The 24,769-nt window shown below is 38.2% G+C and overlaps 1 protein-coding gene across 2 annotated transcripts in view; it reads left to right on the top strand.

Annotated features, from left to right (window-relative positions):
- The window catches only part of nrg2b (neuregulin 2b), a 59,036-nt gene that overhangs the window by 19,828 nt on the left and 14,439 nt on the right, over window positions 1-24,769 (top strand). For both annotated transcript variants that reach the window (XM_026918298.3, XM_026918299.3), the window contains exons 2-3: window positions 7,477-7,639; window positions 10,037-10,155. In XM_026918298.3, the coding sequence (XP_026774099.1) occupies window positions 7,477-7,639; window positions 10,037-10,155 (282 nt within the window). The remainder of the gene's footprint in view (window positions 1-7,476; window positions 7,640-10,036; window positions 10,156-24,769) is intronic.

Below are 24,769 nucleotides of genomic sequence, written 5' to 3' on the forward strand. Positions count from 1 at the left end.
GCAGTCACAGTTTGAGAGAGAAAGAGGAGAGAGAAAAGACAAGACAGAAAAGGGGCTCTAACTGAGCACTGATATTAAAGGCTTGCATTTTAATCCCAACCTTGTTTCTCAAGAACTATAAACCTAATCTAATGTGACCTGGATGTGTCCTTTTGTTATTCCTCATTGAGTGAATGACAGCTACCAGACACAGTGTAAGCCTCATCACCTTCATCACTTTCCTCCTCAGCCAAGGTGAAAAGTTTGTGTGATGTCGAAAAATGAATATTGCATAACACCTATGTTGGTGTTGGAGGTGCTTCTGTGTTTTATATCTAGATTCTGTTGCAACATTGTATTTTTTTCTCCTTTAATATTGTTTTGGATGCTGTCAAACTTTCAGAGGTGATAATCAGCTGCACTGTGACTAGGGTAAATGGTTTACTCTGTGTATGTTGTGGAAGTTACTTAGCTGTTTCACTTCACTGTTAATTTCAAAGCTCCTTGTCCTGATTGGTTAGATGTTGGGGGTTCATATATTTTGTTTTTCTCTCGTTACAGAGAATAACATATTTCCTCTGTGCAAATATATTATTGACAGCTGCCAGAATAAAAAGAGAATATTACAAAAAGTGTTCTGACTTTATTTAACTCAACTTAAATGGCAAATAGGTAATATGTTATTTGACTTCTGTCAAATTGTGTTTTGGAGAGGAGCCATTGGTTGATTGATTGCTGTGGTTGCTTAAGGTTATCAGTAGATGTTTATCATATGATTATTCAGTCATTTTTCACTTTGTTCACATCAAAAGTGGGAAGAACCCAGAAAAGGTGGCATAGACATTCATCCAATTTCTGTAGCGCTTATCCTACATAGGGTCGCGGGGAGACTGGAGCCTATCCCAGGGGACTTGGGGCACAAGGCAGGGGACATGGGGTACAGGGGTGCCAACCCATTGCAGGGCACAATCGCACACACATACCCATTCACTCACTACAGAAAATTTAGAGACAATTTTGGCATAGACATGCCCACTCAAATTAACCCTGCACAGGCTACCACATTTATCATGGCATTCCATCCTGGGATTGAAATAAAAAGAGAATTGTAGGGATATACTGTACATGGGATATAAGAACCCTTCTGGACTCCTCCTATGATGGACTCCATCACAGAACAGCACTGATTGCAGCAGAACTGAGGCGCTGTAACATTGTTATTGCTGCCCTGAGTGAGACTAGGCTCTTAGATGAAGGATTCTTAAATGAGTAAGGAATGGGGTACACCTTATTTGGGAAAGATTCTGCCTTTTTTTGGTCACCATCGGTGTGACATGGGGGTGGTAGTCAAGAGTATACTTCCTCCAAGACTGACCTAGACACCTGTTGGAATAAGTGAAAGTCTAATATCTTTCCATATCCCCCATGCCAAAGAGCACTCTGCTACTCTTCTCTGTGCTTCTGCAATAACAGTGCCATCTAAAAATCAAGCTAAAGATCATTACTATCAACTGTTGGTTGGGGCTGCTTGCTGGATTCCCAAGAGTAATAAGATCTGCTTGCTTGGTGACACCATTCCTGGGGTGAGCTAGAAAAACAAAACATGAAATGGAATACTTGGTGCAGATGGTGTTGGCCAAGACAATACAAATGAAATAAGACAAAATAAAGAACAAATACATGATGGCATCCCCTGTCTAAATGCTCACGCTTAATCGATTAAATTACTGGACTAACTGGTAGTGTGCTCACCACTGCAGCAGCAAAGGTTTAGTAGGAAGATACTGAACTTTAGTAGGAAGATACAGGACCATGCATCTAGTGGAGATAAATAAAATGTGTTCAAATTTTTTTTGACACAGTAAAGATGATATTTGGCCATTAAAAACTGTTCTATCACTTCCTTGCATGTGGTCTTACACTAATGAAAGAACCAGAACATAATCTTGTTAAGGCGGGCTGAGAAGGCCAATGCATTATTCAGTCAGCATGCACCTGTAGTCCCCATTATTCTGGATAAACTGCCAGAGTATTTCTTAAAAACCTCAACCAATCACCAACCTTTGTTGAGGTTCTAGCAGCTGAAAAATCAGTAGCACAATTGACATTTTCAGAGCATGGAAACTTTGAAAAGTGCTGAGACCAACACCAAGATCAGTTTATAGCCTTTGTCGACTACTCTAAGGCCTTTTACACTGTGGATATTCTTCTCAAGTATGGTTGCCCAGCCAAATTTGTCACTGTCTTTCAAAGGTTCTACAACAGAATGATGACTCATGTGATCTTGGAAGGTAAAGAGAAGAAGTGATGTGCCAGTGGAGTTACAAAACCCAAACCACCCTGCCTGCCTTCTGGTACCTTCAGGTACTCAGTATCTAGGCAATAATGGGTCTGAGAACTGCAGCAATGACATTGAAATCCAACACAATCAAGCATCAGCCACTTTTGGAACAACCTTTTGTACACTAAGATTCCTGTCTATCAGGCTATCTGTGACCCCACCCTACTCTATAGTGTGGGTCACCTACAGAGGACAGGTTTAAAGAGCTTCTTTATACGCACATTATGGAAGTCTCTTGGTGTACCCCAAACTGAAATACTTACAAAGACCAACTGCAAAAGTATTGAAACCACAGTTGCTCCAAACCAGCTTCACAGGCAGTCATTAGAATGCTTCAACACTAGCTCCCCAGTAGAGTACTGTATGGCTAGCTACACCATGGCCAATGCTTAGCAGGAGCACAAAAAAGGGAATCAGTTAAAGGCTTTACTAGGGTTGTGCAGGATTAAGCCTGAGAACCTGGAGAATGCTGCTTATCATGACATCTGTGCATAGATGGGACACACAAGCTAGAATTGGAGAGGTCAGTCAGAAGGGAAAAAAGCATCATCAGAGCAAAACTTACATATATTTCACTTGCAATAACAAATGTGATTCCAGAATTGGTCTTATCAGTCATTAAAGAACTCGCAACAGTAAAAGTCATCATCACACATAATGGGCTACCTCAAGCAAGCAAGTATGTGCATTTCTGTCCGAAAGGTCAGCCAGGTTGAGTGGATTGAGCTTCACTGTGATGTTACTGTAGTTAGTGGTGAGTGTTCTTGAGCTAACTGGAGCTGTACATGCTACAAGACATGAGTGTGGCAAGCTGTGCATTAACTCTGATTGGCAGCCCAAGGAAAGAATCTGCTTATTTTGCATGTTTATTCTCTAATTGTCATTGTAATGTTACCCCCTGGTGTGTATGAGTATACTGTATTTGTGTGTATGTACTCTAAAGAGTGTGTGTAAATGTGGGTGAAGGGCGGTGGATGTCTCATAGAGGTAGTGTGTGACTTTCTATACCGTCACACTCTTTTTCTTTCTTCTCATCCCCCCTCTTTAGTGAGAGTGATACAACTGTCGGAAAATGCTGATTTGAGCGAAAGCCCTCATGCACAACTGCAGTGTGCTGCAGGTTCACAGCAATACACACTCATTTCAAGGGCACACACTTCAATGTGCAAACACATACCCACATACACACCAACACACATACCCACTGTGATGAGAATGTCTGTCCATGAAGTATAGTTTGATTACTAAAAAATAGAGGGTTACACTTTCAAAGAGGGTTGCAAGTGAAGCCATTTTAGGAATCTGTAACCCTTCACTATCCAAAGCATCTTCGAGGAACTTATTTTTTCTAAGATTTTATTAAGAACAGAAATATAAAGTGCTGTATAGAAACATAAACTACAATGGGACAACAAACTAATACATAAAAAGAAATAAAAATAAAGTTTAATAGAACAATGATTTAAAAAAGAAAAGTAATATTATTAAGGTTTGGAATTCAAGTGAAAAGGATTTTCTAGAACTTTTTCTAATGGTGGGGAACAGAACACATTTTTTTCCTCTTGTTTAGCTCTTAGTTAATTATTTTGGGTCTGCTCATTAAGGGGATGTGAAGCCCATCCAGCTCATTACGCTGGGTAAAATTACTGGGTAGAGCAGCAGGAGATGATCAGGAGTTGATGTGTGTGAGTTCTAGGTGTGTGTGTGTGTGTGTGTGTGTGTGTGTTGGGGGATCGTTTACTTGAAAACAAAAAGTACCAAAGATTCCAGCTCTTCGTGAGGGATCCAAAGAATTTCCAAAGCCAACTGTGATATATAATCTCTCCAGTCCCATGGGATGTGCCTTATACAGTTCTACTGGGCGCTGTCCAGGGGGCATTCTTGTAAGGTGCACCTCACCTGGCTCCTCTTGATTTGAAGGAGCAGGGGCTCTACTCCAAGGCTCAGCAATCCCAGCAATCCTGTGGCAGAACCTCATTTCCGCTACCTGCACTTGCGACCTCATTCTTTCTGTCACTACCCCCAGCTCATGACCATAAGTAAGGCTAGAGATGTAGATTGACTGGTAAACAGAGATCTTTGTCCAAAAACTGAGCTCCTGCTTCAACACTACAGACTGGTACATCGACTGTAACAGTGCTGCCACTGACCTGATCCATTTGTCATTCTCACACTCTCTTTTTCCTTCACTCATGAATAAGATCCCAAGATACTTAAACTTCATCTCCAGGGGAAAGGTCTGTCCCCTCACCTGAAGGGCAAGTCCCACTCTTTTACTGGATTAAACCATGGCCTTTGTCTTGAAGGTACTAATTTTCATCCCATCTGCTTCATTCTCAGCAGCAAAATTCTCATGCATATGTCAGATGTCCACTGTGAATGGAGCCAAGAGAACAACAACATCTGCAAATAACAGAGCTGTTACCTTGAGCCTCCACAGAGATAACATCTCTGTAACGTTTCCTAAGAGGCTCAGGAGTATAATTCCCCTAGAATTGGAGCACACCCTCTGACCCCCTTTTTAAAAATAGGGATCACCATCCCAGTTTGCCAGTACAAAGGCACTACCCCAGATCTCCATGTAGTATTGAAGAGGTATGTTAACCACACAACCGCAAGCTTGTATAGTGCTTTCAACATCTCATCCACCCCTGCAGTCTTCTCACTATGATGGTTTCTAACTGCCATAGTAATCAAAACACCAGAGGTTGCTGGCACTGGCTCCTTAAGGAAGGGCTTATCCACTGGGTTAAGAAGTTGCTCAAAGTGCTAGTCAAAGTGCTCCTTCTATTGCTCAACCATATCTTCAGTAGAGGTCAACACTCCCCACACCTGTTCAGCAAAGCTTGTGCATGGTCCCGTCTCCTCCTCCTGAGGCGCTGAACAGTTTGCCAGAACATCATTGAAGCCACCCGCACATCTGTTTCCATGGGCTCTCCAAATTCTGCTTCTGCAGCTGCATTTGCTGCAGCCCTTCTGGCTGTCCTATACCTCTCAATTCAATCAGGACAGCATTACAGGCCTCCTTCTTCAACTTGTAGAAGTTATGAATTTATATGAAATTATATTATATTGTGAAATTACATGCTAACAGCAACTACAGGAAAAGCCTCTATTTTAAAGACACAGTCAACAATAGCAAGAATAGCAATACATCAAACACTAGAATTATCCTGACCCAAGGAGCACTATGCTCAGCAGCTTTGAATCCACACCCTCAATTTCTTGTCAAGGCGAGAATGGGAAGGAGGACAAATGTGACATAGCAGGATCCTTTTATAGGCTATCCAAGTGGGGTCAAAAGAGGTGACAACATTACTAATGGTGATCAGCAAGGACACATGAAAGTACTCGATTAGGTCTGAAGGAAACTGCTCTGGCAGAAAATAAGAACTTGTAGTGATTTCTTTTGCAAAATTATTGGCACCATGTAGCTATTCCCATTGACAGACAGACAGCACAGAGCTTCATGTAATGTGTAACAAGGTTAGAGACACTTGTAGAATCCTGGATCACTCCTCCATACAGAATACTTCAAGTTACATAGTATGCATAGAGATGTATTTGTATCTCTCAAAATGGTGAAATTTGTTGTCAACCACAACGTAGTCATTAAACTATAGCCAATGATAGATGAGGTGTTTAATATTTTATAGAACCTTCTCTATTTTCTGTTTCATACGTCACAAAGTCCATCAACACACTCTTTTTTTTTGTAAGCCACGATTGAAATGCAGCTGCAGTTGAACTGAGAGACACATAAGACAGTCCCAGCGTGTCTGCTACTGAATACATTCTCTCAAGCAATGTCTCATAGCTGCTTCACACTCTGACATCCACCGGAAAAACCTGACACAAACAAGGGACTCATTGGCAGACTATTCACTGTTTAATTGGATGTGCTGTATTGATATCACTTCATATTTAGAAGGATTTGTTAAAATATAAAATGATGCCAAATTACAAAGAAGTGGCAGTGTGTTAAGGGTTTTTGTGTGTATATGCATGAGTTTGTGGGTGTGTATGAGTGAGAGCGAATGAGGGCTACAGATGGGTTGTTGACAAAGAGAAAAGCTGTGATATCTTGCTTGGGTCCCACTGCATCAGCTCTTATAGTCTTGCACTAAAGAAAAGCCTGAGGCAGAAACATCTGTGTGTTAAGCTATTCCTTTCAGAGAAAAGAAACTTTATGATAGGAATGTTAAGGAACAGGGTTCTGTCAATGCGTCGCTGTAGTCGTAGATGGAAAAAACACCTCAAAATGTATTTTGATATGTAAAAAAAAAATAATCCTGATGTAAACCTACCAACCGCAAAATGCTGAAACTGAAAAATGTCATAATAAAATACTTTTTTAAAATATGTAAAACTGTATTTTATAAGAAGGACATGAGCTCAGCAGTGCCAGCTAAGTTGATAATGGTGATGTTAGTCAGTCAATTATGTGGTATCTAAAGTATAACTGGCTTCTGCTGTAGCTGTACTTACAAATGTTAAGCTGCTGCTATATTTTTAGCCTGTGTGTTGGTGAACATGGTGTTGCTACAGCATGCATATTTCAAATACATGTATCAGAAAGTCCTTCAGTACATCTAGTGTATCAAGAGTAAGTCAGTTCAGTTTGTCTACAAATCTAGGGCAGTTCTTTCTAAATGGGCAAGTGTTGATTTTGTTAATGTGTGTGCGTTTTTGCACAACTGTGCATATATGTTTGACTTTAACTAAATGGTATGATCTTTTCTGAATATTGTGGTTTTATCACTTTTCATATTATTTTAGAATTACTGCTCTTGTTTTTTTTTTTTTATCAGAGTTATGCTTCCAGATGGATTACTCCATCAAACACATTAATCTCTTATATTCTCTTACACTTTCTCCCTTTCTCATTCTCTTTCTCTCTCTTTCTCCTCTTCCCTCTTACCTCTCAATTGATTTGCTATGTACTATTTCATCATGTTTCATGCGTTCGTCCTTCAACATGCTTCCAACACGCATCTCTTTCTACTGCTTCTGACTATGACTCTCTCACTTCTTTCCTGTCATCCTTTGCTACCATCTATTTCCCCGTTCCACCCAAACCTGTCCTTTTGTCACTCTCTGCTTCTGTCATCTATCATTTTCTCTCTCTCTTTCTCCCTCTCTGTCTTTCTCTGTAGCATTAGCTCCGAAGGTGAAGCCCATGCGTTCTCAGTGGGTGTGGGAGGGTGAGCGTGTGACCCTAAAGTGTGAGGTGCAGGGCAACCCGAGCCCATCCTTTCGCTGGCTCAAAGATGGGAGTGAACTCCGCAAGAGCAAAGATGTCAAAATCAAAACCAACAAGTAAGAGACATGCAACACGAATATGCACACACAGACTCACTTGCACACTTAGGCACTGATGCACACACAGATCAAAATGCACTCTGTCACACACATACAGATATGGAGCTATTCTTAGTATCAGATGCATTAAAAATACATTTTTTATCAACTCCTTCACTGGATTGCCCCAGTTTGTAAATATAGATATTCAGGGGAGTGCAGCACAGGTCTGTTGTTATGGGACAGTTTTCTGCTCAGCCTGCAAAAAAAAATGAATGTAGTTAATGGACTGAGATGCTCCTGTAGTGAAGGTAGATTCCTGACATTCCTGAGTTGTCCTTTCAAAAATGTTATAAATATATTTAAGATTTGCAGAATATTATATGGGCCAGTGGCTCCTAGCTATGCCCCAGAGCCGTTTGATATTTTCCATATAAGAAGGAGCTAATGATCACTACAGTGTAGGAGGATACTTCAGGACTCATGTCCTAGTTCTTACTCAGCACTGGACATACCAGTGACTCGGGTTTTCCTACATTTTTATACCTGCATACTTATAAACAAAATTATACCTGTAATCTGAAGGATAATTAGAAATTAAGCCAAAATTAAGCCAAACCCAAGAAGTTCTTTTAAGTCATTTTTGTTCTATGTTTAATTATTAATTTGTTATTTTGCTTTCCAACTGACCCTAAAAATGAAGTGAAGTTCTTGCTGCATGGAAGAGTGTGCTATCATTCCTGTAAATTCCTGTAAAGCTTTATAAACCTTACGAAAGGTGTGTAAAACACCTAACAACACACAACATGGTTGAATTACATTTGCGTAAATCCACTTCCACCATTTGAAGACAAAATAAAACCATTTACTTTATTACAATTCAGTGAGGTATTTTGCAGGTTCTCCCTGGTTTCCTCTGGGTTCACTAGTTTCCTCCCAACCTCTGAAAAACAAATATCTTAAAATAATGAATGTTAGTGAAAGTTAAATATTAATTTGCCATGTGCACACAGATGCCAAAAGCGTGTAAGAGTCTGTGAAGTTTTCTTTACATTCATGTCCTTATTTTTTTCCATTTTTTTCAACATTTATCATTACATTAACAGTTTTATCTCCTTTCTTTAGTGTTATACATATACACAATTACACATACAGTACATGCGGTAACTTACAATTTCACTCTTCCATAAGTCACATTGAAAATGCCATATTGAGAATAAGCTGTACAGGCAAAAATCACTATTCATGTGATATTATTCATGTAGTTCTTTGTAGTTCAATGACTTGCAACACACCCACTAACTAAACTCAGAATTATTATATGATATTTTATGATATGTAATTTTATGTGCTGAAGTCAGGTAGTTTGAATCTATAAATTCTTTCCCTTTTCTCCACTGGGCAAAGTGCTGATATTCAGGATTATACAGGAATCAGAGACGATTGCCTGGTTACTGCTCCCATGTGTAATATATGAGGATGTGTATGTGTTGAGGTGGGGTGCAGGGTGGGGGGATGCCGCTTACACTGAAGTGGCGGTGCTGACATGTACACACACCCTGATGAAGTGAAAATGAAATGGGATCAGTGTATACACAGCACAGGAGATTTATTGTGTGGTCCATTGTGAATTTTCAAAGCAGTCATGGCAGCCATTTGTAGAGTCACAGCAAAGCGAAGTGTTGAAAAACAGTTCCTTCCAAAGGCCCTTCAAAACAGTCTTTAGCGAAGGGATTCTTGATTATTCTTGATTATAATTCAGAATGGAAGCGTAAATACCAAACGGAACTTCAGTGTAGGTCAAATTCAATTCAGTAAAAGTTGTATTCTGGTACAAACAGCATATAAAGTCACATTTGTGTAACTGAATATTTACACTTATGTTTATGCACCTAGCATTTGTAAATTAGCTTAATCAGACCACCCTTAACCAGCCTGGCTCATACTAAGTGAAATGTAACTTGTAAATGTCCTGGGAAGCCTTTGCTGTTTGCTTTTCACACCTAAAGTGGAGAAAGCTTCAGAGCATAGTTGTATAGGGAATAGCACATAGGCATGATCACTTGAGAGTAGTCAGAGTTCCCATCATATTTGCATACTCTCAGCCATTTAATTAACAGTGGCCTGCTAAAAAATAACTAAACAACAAAGGTTTTGTTTATCACTAAACCTTTGCTAGCCAGATTAGCATACCCACTGAACTACAGTGCCACGCATAAAACTTTAAAAACTACTTGCTTTCTTCCAGACTTACGGCTTGTAGTGATATATTTAAAAGTGTCGAAATCTGGAGAAATCTGGTGGATGGAGGTTGTTGCATTGAGGGAAGGGGTGCAACATTAGATATTTAGGTCACCTAAAAACATTCACTGATATGCTTTATTCTCTTTCCTCACTTCTGCTCCTTTTACACAGGAAAAACTCAAAGGTCCAGATTAGCCGAGTGAGACTGGAGGATTCTGGGAACTACACGTGCGTGGCCGAAAACCCACTGGGCAAGGATAACTCCACCAGCTACATCAACGTCCAAAGCAGTAAGAGCAGAGCCTTTCTCCCTACTTGACTGATTCAAGTGTTATTGGGGGTGTGGACTGTTTTTGTAGCACCTATCCTGTGCTGATGGATTGGTGCTAGCTTTGGGGGTTATTGTCCATCAACACTGAAGCCCTGAGACTTTGTGATACGACTGCCTGTGGCTTGCTGTTTAGCACATTCGCTTGTCAGTCCATAGATCAGTGGAGATCGAAGGATGCCATGTATAAATATAAAAATATTTCTTTATTTCTCTGCAGCATAAGGAAGAGTCCTTGTGCTGCAGAGAAATGGCCTGAGAACAGAACTGTAGGAAGTGTAGGCTGACAAGACATAAATGTGGACATGAAATTGTGTCAGGTGCTCTGTAAGCTGAGCAGGCACTGAAGATGAATGTCAAAACAAAGGAGGAAGAAGAGAGAGATGAGAAACGGGTTGTTGTCTAGCAAATTTGTCACACAACATTCCCTCTTCCCTTTCATTTCTGCCTTTCTGACAGATTTTGTGTTTGGCTGGTGAGCATTGGCAGTGTTGTTTTGCCAGTCACTCAGTTTAGAGTTGAAGTAGTATTGTAGAGCTTATAGTCAATTATGTCAAAGTGCTGCAAAACCAAACTTGGATAGTGCATGGAATGAATCAGTGGCGTTTCAGATTTGAGGCGACACACTGCTCAGGGCCTGACTGTATAAATGTATGCAATGTCTGAAATCTCTCCCTCACTCACTCGCTCCTTCATTATTTACGACTCTATACTGCCTGTTCTGTATAGAGAACTGTATGAGGCAGCCCTAAAGGAGAATTCATGAGTCGAAACATTGTATCATGACTTTTTGTTGCATTACTTTTTGTTGCATCAATAATCTGAGCTGAACTGAACTGAAACCACTGAAACTAAAGAAGTATTCAAATTCATTTTCTGTATACACCACTAGCAAGTACCTGTTTTTTCTTACATTTATATACTAATTTATATACTAACTCTTTCTTTCATACTTAAGGAAGTAGTGTGCATCGATTGTATACGTGATTTACAGTACACTATAATAAACTACACTACTCTACAAATGCTGTAAAAATAGTGCATTATATTGTAACAAACTCAGACATGACAACAGTCTGTTAGAGAAAAAAAAATGACTAAAGTGTTAACAGTGAAATAAAAGAAAAGAAAAGATAATAGACATAATGACGTTAACCCAAAGAGATGAAAAAAAATAGCCTCAAACAAAATTAAATATAGAGGTTATCACACTTGACTTACGCTATAGGCTACTATCTGGCAACTGGCAACCCTGTCATTAACTGTCCTGCCTGCTCTGCCTACTTCACTGAAAATGTTCGTAGAGTGGGCATGGGGCAGAGAAAATCCTGCCCCTATGGATCTCTATTAGCTCTTGTTGCAGTTCCCCTTTTTACCCACTAGGAAAACACATAATGATATGTAACTCTATGGAAGCTAAGTAGGGCAGCGCTCTTGCAGAACATCTAGAAACGGAAGCTAATATTTGTATTAATAACATTTCTTTTAAATCGTTAGTCACTCAAAAGCGGTAATTAGTATTTCAGTGGAATTTAAAATGAATGTGAATTGTGAATGAGGACTTTCTGACGATGAATATTTACTGAACAGCTGAAATAAATGGTGAGGCTCTGTATAAACCTGCATAAACTGTAGAGTATTTTCCTTCTGGTACAGAAACTACAGGTCTATTTCACTCGTCCTAGATATTTTGTGCTGTGGTGCACTGGCTCTTGAATGGCGTATAACAAACGGATAAAAAAAAAAATTGTAATTGTTTATGTGGTGAAGTTTTCTGACAGAGAGCTTTGTGGTTCCTTGGTAACATCACAAGCTTCTTTTGTGAGGGAAAAACTCCTTCTAACTGTTGTAAGTGATTTTGTCGACATTCCACAACATTAAATGTAACTATAAACAGATAAAATGTATGATGTTTTGGACTTTCAGAATAAGGAATTGTTAGCATTGGCAGATTGCTGTGGCATGAGGGGTGGAGAGTATTTCTCTCTAACCATTGGTCCTTATCCAAATCTATGCCTATAGAATAGATACTCCTATTCTCTCTCCCTCTCCCTCACCTCCTTGTCTGTGTTTTATGTCCCTGAAAAATTTCTTCTCCTTTTTCTCCCTTTATTCTCCCTCCTTTTAACACCACAGCTCTAATATATGTTTTTTTTTTATTTTTAATGATGCTGTTCTTTTTCATAATTAGATTGTAGTATAGTTAGTACAGTAGTTTTTCTGTTTTTTTTTTGTTGTGTTTTCTCCTCTAATGTTTTTTTTTCCATTATTGCTTTTGGTTGCATTTTTTCCCTCGCACTACACATGCTTTAATTTAGTTAATGTACAAAGCAGCCTTCGTTCTGCTACAGCCGCACTACTGTAGTCATACATCTCTCTGTTGCAGTCTCCAGAGCCTCTCTCATTTCTTGATGCGCCATAGACCTGTGTGTGTGTGTGTGTGTGTGTGTGTGTGTGTGTGTGTGTGTTTAAGTTGTGGCACTCTGCTCTGCTGTGGAGAAGAGGTTGCTCACGGCACACTGTTTTTACAGAGCTACCCTTGTCTCAGCCTTTCTTTCATTTTTTCTTTTTTCCCTATCCTCACACTCATCCCACCATCCAGCTTTCCATTTACAGTGGCACTGAGTGGATGAATGGTGCATGTGCATGAGATGGAGAAAAGGATAGAGGGATAGAGAGAGGAAGAATGATGTATAAAGCAAGAGGACTCCTATGGCCTCCTCCACTCTAAGGGGTAATAGGGGTCATTAATAATGCGAGCTCTGTTCTGCAGTTTAGTCTCTGCTAAAGGTTAAAACTGTGTCTGTATGAGTAGCCATGTGTGTGTGTGTGTGTGTGTGAGAGAGAGAGAGAGAGAGAGAGAGAGATGGCTCTCAGGACTAATGAAGATAAACAGTGTCATTTTGGCACATTCTGCACTCTAGGAGTAGACAGCATTTGGGTCCATAACTGTGCAGATATCCTGCTATATATAACAAAACACACACACACACAGGCCCTGGAGAGAGCATGAGTGTGTTCGTGTGCGTGTATGTGTTAGAGAAAGAGAGAGAGAGAGAGAAGAATGGAGGATGGAGGAATTGAGTGAGCAACAAGCTATAGAGGGTCACTAGGGCAGAGCTCTGCAGTATTATAGTGTATTAAGGCTGTGTGTGTGTGTGTGTGTGTGTGTGTCTACTACTTAGAATAGGAGATGGACTCATAGCAGTGACCTTGAGAGGCCACTGATTAGGTGTGTATGTGTGTGTGTGTGTGAGTGTGTGTGCGTGTGTGTGTGTGAGAGAGAGAGAGAGAGAGAGAGAGAAAGAGAGAGAGAGGTGTGATGTGAAACACAGATGGGCTCTAGATTCGGAATACTCTAGCTGCTACAAGAATGCCAAGGGTCTGCCAAATATTCTTAATGTGAAAGACACACACACACACACACACACACACACAAATCTGTCTAGGCATATTTCTGCAGAGGCTCAGCATTTCAAATCTGTCAGCTAGAATCTGCATACAACCAACAGTACAACCAGCTGCTGCTCACACCTCAGGGCTAACACACACACTCACACACACACACACACACACACACATTTCCTTTCTCATACAACAGACACAGTTTGGAGAAGAGGTTGAACCTTTAGGAACCTTTTGGTTTCTGCATGAATAGCTGGGATCTGGTTTTCATCCAAAGTCCTATTAACCAAAAAGGCAAAGAAATAAACATAACATACAGTGACGTATCTTTATTGAACAAATGAGTTACCAGTCTTCTCCACATGTCAGTGTAAAAAAAAACCACAGACCCCTTTATTACCATAGCGTATATTAATGAGTTTAAGCCAATTATTTAAATGTTATGCACATTAGGAAATTGTGTAGGAAAAGAGAGTTTTAATCCCTAAACTTAGAAGAAACCTTAGAACCCAAACCAGTTTATACTGTGTTAAAAGATTCATAGTATTTTGCATCATATAAACCGGACTTTTTTATTTTGAATAAAAATACTGGCTAATCATTATGGACCCCATTTTGAGAGCCGTGGATATAAATGGTCAAGGCATTGCTCAAAATATTCTGTAAATATTGGGACCAGTTTTTCTGGCAAAAAACACAAAACAAAACACATTCTGCAGCTGTTGTAGTCCTGCTTGCCCTACAAATGCCAAATGCAGAAATTACAATGTTGGAAGCATATCTAGATCTGAGTTTGTATGGATTTTTATATTATTAAAAAATAAATCAGTCCAGAAATGCAAAAAAGCCACAGGCCTTGTAAAACTGATAACCCTCGATGGACAGTAATTTTCAGATTATAAAATCTGAAGTATTTAGTTTCTAAGTCTCTAGAAATACAAATTGATTTGGCATAGTCTTATAGATAATAATCAGTCAAATTCAAGGTCAAGTTCACAGTGTGCTTTATTGGCATGACTGTTTTAACAATGCTGCCAAAGCAAATTCTATATAAAAGACAAACAATAACAACAAATAAAGGAATAGAAAAGCATTAATGAATAAGATAAACACTAAACATGAATAGACATTAATTAAATTAGCAGATGTTTTACAGAAAGATATGTAAAAATATGCAAAATATGCAGTATTGAATAAATTTATATAAATTACACACACACACACACACACACACACACACATACATATATACATATAGCAGTAAACAGTAATAAATGAAACAAAGTCAATATTTAGTGTTACGATCCTTCGCTTAAAAAAAAAATAGTAGTCTCAGGTGCAGTGTGTGCAGTTTTATAAGGAAATGAGCTGTAAGTTTTACTGAGCATCTTGCAGAAGCAGCCACAGTTCTTCTGGAGACTTTCTGACTGTTACACTTGCTTCTTATTTTTGCAGCAAAACCCAGCAGCCTTCCTTACGTTTTTTTTTTTGTCTGAAAAGTGGTCTCTTATGTAATATTCTGCTTTCTTTACTGACATACAACCATTTTTCTGTAACATTTAATTTTGTGCTGGAAAACTAATGTTTGGCAATCTAAAATGTTTTTGTCCTGAATCAATAATGTAAAAGTCACAGTTTGGGATGATGGCTGTAATATTCCAGTCTAATGTGGTTATATTTTGGACAGATCAGAGTGAAGTGTATCTCTGTTTCTACTTCCTGTAGGTCACAGTGTTTACAGAGTCTTTGTTCTTTGAGTTTATAAGTTTTAGTTTGTCTTCCTTTTTCAAGTTCTAAATTGTGGTCGCCCACTCTGTATTTAGTCAGAATTTGTGTTTCTTTCAGGTTCTTGTTCTTCAGATATTCAGCTAATTTGATTTGTCTGTTTAGTTTTGAGTACAGTCATCATATAATCAAATCATTGTAGTTAAAAAAAAAAAAGAAAAGAAAAATGCAGGACCCAATCTCTTACATTATTTCAGAAATTTGCATCTATTTATCTTGTCATAAGGTGACCAGGTTCAAACTCGCCCTATTTTGTAGAAAATATGGAGTAAAAATCTGCCAACATATTTGGTAGGATAAATTTCTGGTTTCACTGGCTATATTTACATGCAGAGATCTTCACCAGCCCATATGCATCCATTCTAGTTGCAGATTCCTAATTCAGGGTTTCCCAACCAGGTGGCATTTTCGGTGGCATTGCAGGGGGTTTGTAAGACTGTGATGGAAATGTCAGTGTCACAATAAGTTAAATTTTAATACCATATATTTTTACAAGTGAAAACTAAATTAATTAAAACCATTAATAGTCTCACATTTTATTGTAATTACAAAAATAAAAGGTGAGCAAAATGGAAAGAATTTCTCATAGATCATGTCATGTGATAATAGTTCTTAGCATGTGAGAGAAATGGACAGATATGTTATCGGTTAATGAGAATCACAACAGGAGGACCATCCAAGCACAAATCAGACAACAAAAGTTCCAAAGTGGGAAATGTTCTGTAAGTGCAGCGAGGAGTATTTAAAAATTTTGGATTTGTGTACATGGACAGTGACAAGGCCAAACTCCTCCACAAGTGTGTGATATGTTTGGAGCAGCTTTGTAATGAAAGCATGCAGCCATAGGAAAAACAGAACATGAAAACCTCGCCTCAAAAACAGTCAAATGTTTCAAGGTAAGGTTGCATAGTTTAAAACATAAAAAAAGCTGAAAATAGAAAAAGTTTTCAACGAGCAAAAGTTTCACTTAATGTTAGCCCGCTTAAAATCTCATAAGTGGTGATTTGTAGGTCAGAATGATGTCATTTCGCCCTTGGCATATTCAACATACAAAGTGGAAAAAGTGTCTTTTGTTAGCAACAAGCTAGCCAGCTAACTGGAACGAGTTATGTATATTTTCCCAATTTTAAAACAGCGAACTGTATAGTCAGTGTTCAGTGTCAGCGAATATGTCTGTGTGTTAACTGATCTAAAGCAAATACTTGTAAATACAGCACAACACATTTAAAGGTAAGAAGTGCTACTTTGTTTACTTCTCATGTTGTGTGCAGCCATATTGATTTGACGTCACTCTACTACCCCAAGTTGATGAGCAGGAATTTTCAAGTTGAGGGGGTGTTTTCTTTGGCTTTTCCTGGTCAGAGGTCTGGAATTACAAGTTGCAACCTCGAGTCAAACGTAGCATTAAGGCAAATAATTTAGGTTGAAGGGGTTCAGATGACAAAAAAGGATTGGAAACCTCTGTCCTAATGAATAGTTTATATGTATCTTAAACTGGACAATCTTCATTTATATGTAATTTAATTCAAAGTTATGTGCATACATGATGCTAGGTTTACCATAACAACAAGAAGCATGAGTCCAGTCAGCTTTTTAACCACACTGCTTGTGTTGTTAAAGAGTTTTAAATTATTTCCATCACAGCAAAACGTCATCTGAGTATTATTTATGAAGTTTGTGTCTACAGTGAAGTTGCTCAGCATTTCTTATTTGCCTGAGATTCTGGAACATAGATGCTCTGCTTGCTGAAAATAACATAAAATACACACATTATAAACTGGTGTAATGCCTTTATTAATCCTCTAATGTTAGCAACATTGAAGGTCATTGCTTGGGAATAACTGAAATAACAAGGAATCAAGGCTTTATCAATGTTTTTTCCTCTTCTTTACAGAATGTTCTGCATTCTGCATCCCAAATGAATATCTGGTGAATATTAAAAACTAAACTTTACTGAGGTCACTTCCTGTCCTGCATCAGCATCAAAATGTTAGCTTGATGTCAGTGCAACCTCACGATAACTTTTGAATTAAAATGTGGAACACGAACTATGTTTTCTTACTGGACTGTTTTAAGGAGCTCATTTTGACTCAAACGCACAGAATCCACACACAGATTCTGATAGTGAAAGTTTTTTTCTTCTTCATCTGACTCCTGTCTCTTTAGGAGTCTCTGGACACTTTTTGTCTTTAGACCAATGAGCAGTAAATAGAATGAAACAGATCCAAGTGTGTTTCATCAATCTTATTTCCACACCCCCAAATACACAAGTAAAACTACACACACACACACACACTCTCTCTCTCTCTCTCTCCCCTCTCTCTCTCTCGCTATCTCTCGCTCTCTCTAGGCCTGTTCAATTTTATTTAAGTATTAAATATAAATTTCGAATATTTACATATATAAAGGCAAAAAATATCATGTTTAAAATCCCATCTTGTACTTTTAGTCATCATATGTAAGTCTATTAAAACATATGTTTTCTAAACTTTTTGGAAATACCATTGAGACAGTTGATATATGGAAAAGCATGTCATTTATGCCAAATTTTATTTTCACATTTCACATTTCAGTTATGTATCAATTTTCTAATTGAATACAAAACAAACAGTACCTGATTGTTTCCAGCAAGCTCATAGTGCACTATGTAGTTTCTACAGCACCCTTATGTTATAAACTATGCAGTGAGCATGGAAGCAATTTGGAAGCATCTGGGATTCGGCCTAAGACAAGCTGAAGATAACAGATTTTTATGTAAATACTGGGTAACAGATTGTGTAAAAATTTAAACTGTAGGTAAATACCAGCAAGATGAAACATTTCTGTGGGTAAATGAATAGAAACACAATGTTCACATTTTGTGAAAATTGCAGTATGAAAATTGAAGTGCAGTATGAACTCACAGTGTAGCACTACTGCTAATGATTCTGTCATTATCAAATTAAGATACTCATTAACATCTGAATATGTCATTTTTAAGATATTTGACAGCCCCAACAAATAAGCATTAGCAGGTACAGTTTGCTTTTCTGTTAAGCATGAATCTGCTTCCTCTTCCATATCTTTAATATTCTTTTCTTTAATTTTAAAAGACCTTTTGTCTATGTTTTTTGTTTCCCCATCTCTCTGTCACCACTCCCCCATTCTTCCTCCCTTATTCTCCCTCCCTCATATGTCCTGAGCACTCTGTGCCCTTGTGTCCTTCTGTCACAGTGGACATTGCTGTGAAAGACTGCTGAATGTCCTGAATGCTGTTGAGCTCCAACATGGACCCTCACCATGACTCGTGCTCCTTTGCTCTCTCTGGGTGTGAGTCACAGCTGTCCTGCCTGTCCCCATCCATCCCACAACTAATATAGAGAGAGGGAGTGGGCTGTACAAATGGAGAGCATAAACAGAGACAGGCTGCAATGATGAATCCATTCTGGGTCGTTTTCAAACAGATAATGAAAGCAGTGGAAATACAGAAGCAATGTTGGGTGTTATCTTTCTTTCTGTTTTTGCTTGCATAGACCGTCATAGACATGGACATGTCCTATTACAGGCCTCTGTTCTCTGAACACAGATGTTAGTCTAAGTCTGTACACTGCTATCCTTCTCCCTTTTTTCATATTCTCTACTTGAACAAGGTTTGACCTTTAGTAGAGAGATGTTATTGTGTGTAGGTCTCTCTCTCTCCCCCATTCTCTCTCTCCCTCTGCTGCTGTGTGTCAGTGTGTGTTGATGTATTCGTTAGCTAATTAGGACGAGGTTGTTCTGTCTATCCCCTAATGCTAGTCCAGCACTGAGAGCTACTTACGGCCCTGCTCTGCTGAGACACACCTGCCAATCACACCTGCTGCTGGGTTGCTTCATTTATTCACCAGCTAGTTCCAAACACGTGCACATTTTCTCTCTCTCTCTCTCTCTCTCTCTCTCTCGCTCACACACACACACACGCACACACACAATTAAGATCATTATGAAACACACACTCACACACACAGACACTGCAGACAGAGTGGCCTCTACCACCTGTGTGTGGGAGGAGGTTGCTCACTGTGCGCATCTGCATCAGGAGATACAGTCAGGTGCATTACAGCCTTTTAACAAGCATTCCTCAATACCATATTTACACTTATTCCTTGAAACGGTTTTAAAATGTATTCCTTCATATCACATTTTTATTCCTCGATGCTGAAAGTTTATTCTTATCATAGTGCTTGCGCTATCTTCAAGAGCTTGTGACTTCGAATCCCAACGATGCCACAGCCAATCCGTGGCTGGAAGTCTAAAGTAGCAAAATTGCCCATGCTCTGTGGGTGGGAGCAATGGCATTACTCTCTCCCCTGTCAATCAAATGCTGCTAGTCAATCAGTGGCATCTATGAGCTCATGTATGCAGAAGAGGGCAGAGAGCATTCAGAATGTGTTCAGCTGCACTGTGGCAATGCATGAGCAGCAGTTCAAAAAAGATGCAGTGGCTGGCTTCATGTGTCTCAGAGGAAGTAGAACATGGTAGCTGTTATTGAAAGGGAAGAACTGGCTAGTGGGTGGGAATTGGGACCAAAATGGGGTAAAAAGAAAGGTTTAATTTTGCTTAAATGTATTACTTAATTCCACATTTAAATTCACCCTTCAATACTATGTTTAAAGGTATTCTTCAATTTTATGTTTAAATTCATTCTTTTTTTCCCCCTAAATGCCATGTTTAAATTAAAGTACCATTTTTACATTTTTATATTACAACTCTATATAATTCACATACAGCTTGTCAGCACCAATCATTCCAGTCCCAAAAACCAACGAAACTATGATAACAATGTCTCAAAATAAATATACCATATAAATACTATACCTTCAAATAAAACCACTCATATATAAATATAAACACTATCATAGCATACAGTTTGTCCTACAAAACACCAACAGGCAGCCGTGTGTATTTTCTTCCCTTTCTCTGTCACATTCTGTTATGTTTTGGTACATGTTTTGTTCTTTGGTTGATAGTATGTATAAATTTCTATTTCAGTGTTTTCAGTTGGAATCAGGAAGAGATGTCTTTACATGCAACTGGAAGAATTGCAGATAAAATATGCTAGAAACAAAAATTCAAATGTTATAATACTGTAGAAATGTCTGCTTTCTATAAAATTATATGGTAGTAAAGTACTTCTGTAGGCTTCCAAGTCTACTTCCTTTGGTAACATAGTCAGGTCTTATCTCCTCACTTGCCATACACCAGGGAAAAAAGTGTTTCCCTGGAAATATCCAGCTGATCCACTTGTTACTTCACTGGAGAATTCTTACTATAAATGTGACACTTGAACAGCTGAGATTTCTCTAAACCTTTACACCAACATTTCTCACTGATAGACTTATGACATGGTCTTTTATAGAAGCTCGTATCTCATCTGAGACAATAGCTTGAGGTGCTTCTAAATAGCACCATGCATTTATACTCTTCTCCCTCAGCGTCAAGTGACCGTTTGTCTTCTTCTTTCAGCCATTTCTCTAATTCTTACTGGATCTTAAACAGGATCATTCCAAAGATATGCTCTTCTTATAGCTGGCAATGTAATTGAAAGCCTTTTAGTGTGTGAGTAGATTTACAAGACATCAGCATATTTACAAGACATCAACATGCACTTTGTCTCTGTAACCATTATAAAAGATTTTCTGTAATTGAATATACTTTTTACTTAGCAAAATGCTACCTACTTGAATTTTACATGCGAACTTAAAAGTATGCAAATTAGGTTAGAGAAACATTTTTGTGAGTGGTTAAGCTTGAGTAATACATGCTTGACAGAAATTTTACAAACAGTCCACTGAATGCAATTTGTGATGTGATTAAAAAAAAAATTCATGCTTTAGTCTGCACAAAACACTGCCGTTCTGCTAACTGTATGAACATTCTGAAAAAAAACCTCAGAAATTGAAAATGTTTTTTAGCAAGTAAAAAATGATACAAAAAAAAAATGTAATACTAAAGTATTCAGATTACATTAATGTACTTTCAGCTTTTTTAAATCTTCTTTCCCTCACTCTCACACAAAATCCAAACAGATACTGTATATCATGCTACATCCTAAACACTGTTACAGATAACCTATGCAATTTCAGCACAATACACTTTAACTTCCATGACTTTGGACATTGTTTTAAACACAATTTTGCCTCCAAAAAGCATACAGCTATCTGAGCTAATTAGCTCAACATAGGACCAGAGCTACTATAGCAGATACTAAACCTGCTTATAAACTGCATATTTCAGTAGAACCATTACTGCATCCTAGCATACTTGGTCATTATTGCTTGCTTCTTGCCTACAGAATTAGGACATGCTAGTAACTTTGGGAAATCAGGCCATTAGGACTTGTGAACTCATAAAGTCAGGTACTTTCTAGATGTGAATCCTGTGTATTTTTTTATTTATTTATTTATTTTTGTAATTATACTCAGGGTAAGTCAGTGGGCCATGTTGGGCCCAGACTTCGTTAGCTAATTAATATTACATACATACAGTGATGTCATGATATTAGATGGGAAAGCAAAAAAAAATCCAATATCTATCAAAAGCTTGACAATCAAACAGGGTTGAGAAATGCATTACATCACAAGGTCTTGTCAATGGCGTAATGAGAATGAAATGGGGCAAACTATTATGATATATGATTGGACAATGTGTGCTTAGTCTAACTACTTTTAGTTTCTTCTTCAAAGGCACTTTGTAAAAAATGCATGATAGAGTAAGTAATCTACATTGTTCGTTTTCATTAGGCCTGCAATTGGATTTCACATGCACCTACTCAGTCATTGCTCATGATGTGTTACAGATTTGTCAGTGAACTTGGCTGAAAAATATCAGTCCAAATAGATATTAAATCTAGGGGCGTTTCACTGTGTGTAATCATCTGACACAACTGTCACTGATAGGCTGCATGAATCTACAGACTGGGCTAGAAAGAAATCAGCCTCGCTTCTTCATTCCCTCATGTGTATTTTTCTTATGGTCATTGGTGATGCTGTTGATCTGGTTCCACAAAAGTCCAAAATAATTTGCTTTAAGACATTTGTTAACATTAAAGTAAGTAAGTAAGTAAGTAAGTAAACTGATGTGGATGCCAAAAACAAGAAGCTTCTACCAGCAGCTCCTGCCATTTACACATACTGAGGTAAACTAAGTTTTAGGAATTGTTAGCAAACGTTGCCATCCTAAAAACTCTTAAACAAAATTTTGACTTGGCTAAAAGGAATGATTAGATTAGGGGGAAAAATTTTTAGACTGTAATGCTACTTGATATCCTACTTATGTTTACACATTCTAGGTGGTCTGTTGATGGATTGAATGGGAAAATCTTGTTCATAAGCAAAGGTCTCAGATGTGACTACTTTTATTGTATGAGATACTGTATAAAGTCCATCTCCTGTCCTGTGTACTTCACGTTTGTTCTTGGTCTGCTGGTATATTATTGACCCATAAACATTTCTTATTACTGGCCTTGATGTTTTTTGAGTGTTTGTAGTCTTGATGACTGGTTCCTTGCTTCAGTATTTCTCATTGGTAATTTGATAAGTCTGCCATATCATGTTTTTTTTGTTTTGGGCTCTGTGGTGTCCTGTGTCTCAGCACCTTGCTTGGTTAATTAGCTCTCCTCTGTAGGGGATGTTCCTTAACACTCCAAAATTAGTGCATCTCAGTGTCCCACTGAAGTACTGAGGATGTTTCTGTCTATAATCCTCCATTTGTCTTCATGGCTAAATAGAGATTTAGTGCCTTTTTTATGATCATGGCACAGCAATTAGTCATAAGATTGCAGCATGTGTTAGCGCATGTAGCTGTGACAGACAGATTCTTGGTATTTTAGTGACCCTTAGTGCAGGGGGTGGCTTGGCAAGATTGGAGTGACGGTAAAAAGGAGTTGGTTAATATTAATGTTTTACTGTATCAAGAGTTGTTGATAGGTGCGTTGCAGCTCCTTTTGTTATGCCACTGCCACTATGTTTTCAGGTTGTCCATGTGTCCGCCTGTCTGTCCGTACATCCATCCGAGATTCTTGTTAGTGCAATATCTCAAAGACAAATGTTTGAATGTTTGTATTATCTATATGGAATTATCATTGTCATTATCATTATCATTGATCCAAACAGGGTCAAGGTCACAGCAAGGTCAAATGTCTGAAATAGTTTTTTCTTCAATTGCTTTCTTCTGTTTGAAGTATATTTTTTGAGAGTATTGGGGCATATAAATTAGTAACAAGAACTAGACTAGACTAGAAGGCATGCCAAATGGCGTTGAGTTCTAATTGTTTAAAAAAAAAAAAAGCAGAGTGTCATTAATTACTTTTGATAATAGGTATAGATTTTACAGCAATATTTTGGTGGTAAAAATAATGGCTGATATACAATATTTAACTTAATGCTTTATGTCTTTCTAGTGCAATTTTGTGGGTGTTTAACCATCACATAATGTTTATAATGGATAATTATTTGTCACTACAATGGCAATAAATCTGGCAAGTTTGGTATTTAATTAGTTTTGTTAGACATATTATCGATTCTACGAATGATATGATTCTTAATGGCGCATGAACTAATTCATGCTTAGTAGCCACATCTGAGATGTTTGTTCTTATTTGTTAAATATAAAATATTAGTCTATTGTATTTAGTTAGTATTGTGTGAAGTAGTAGGACTTCACCTGAATTTGTGTATTGCTCTTGTTAAGATGGACTTCCCAACAGAGGGAAATGTTCAAATTTTGGCCTAAAGTCAGTTTGAAAATCTCAGATTTCGAATGGTGCACTTTCATTTGCACTGGTCCACTCTTATCAGTGCAGGCGCATTCATTTCTGACCACAAAAAAGCAACTGCGTGAAAAAAGGTAAAAAAAAAAAAATTGGCTTATGCCCAACTGAATTAGCAATATGCCAGTATTATTCCATTAAGATAGAATTGCATGAAATTAGAGCCCTGTAATTGTGATATGTGGCTTTCCCAAGCAATGGCAATACCTCAACCACACGTGATTTCCTCACGTCCAAACTACTCAGCTTGAAGCTATACAGTGTGCCGGTATTCTGTGGCATCCCTGACCTGATGGCCAGGCAGCCCTGGAATGACTTGGCAGTGTGCGGAGCTCAGTCTGCGGCATGGTCATGATATACTGTAGTGGGCTGTGTGTGTGTGTGTGTGTGTGTGTGTATCTTTCTGTCCTGAAGCCATATTGTAGGAAAAAATGTTTGATTGTGATTTTTGAATAATTGTATTATGAAATACGGTGCCATATGTCATATGAAAGATATACAGAATAATTACAAAACTCTTAACACCATTTTTTGATCAAACTAGCTGAGTTATGAATTGTTCGACATGCCTCTGGCAAGGATATCTTTGTCGTTTTTT

This window comes from Pangasianodon hypophthalmus, chromosome 7 (assembly GCF_027358585.1).
Source record: "Pangasianodon hypophthalmus isolate fPanHyp1 chromosome 7, fPanHyp1.pri, whole genome shotgun sequence".
NCBI classification, from domain to species: Eukaryota; Metazoa; Chordata; class Actinopteri; order Siluriformes; family Pangasiidae; genus Pangasianodon; species Pangasianodon hypophthalmus.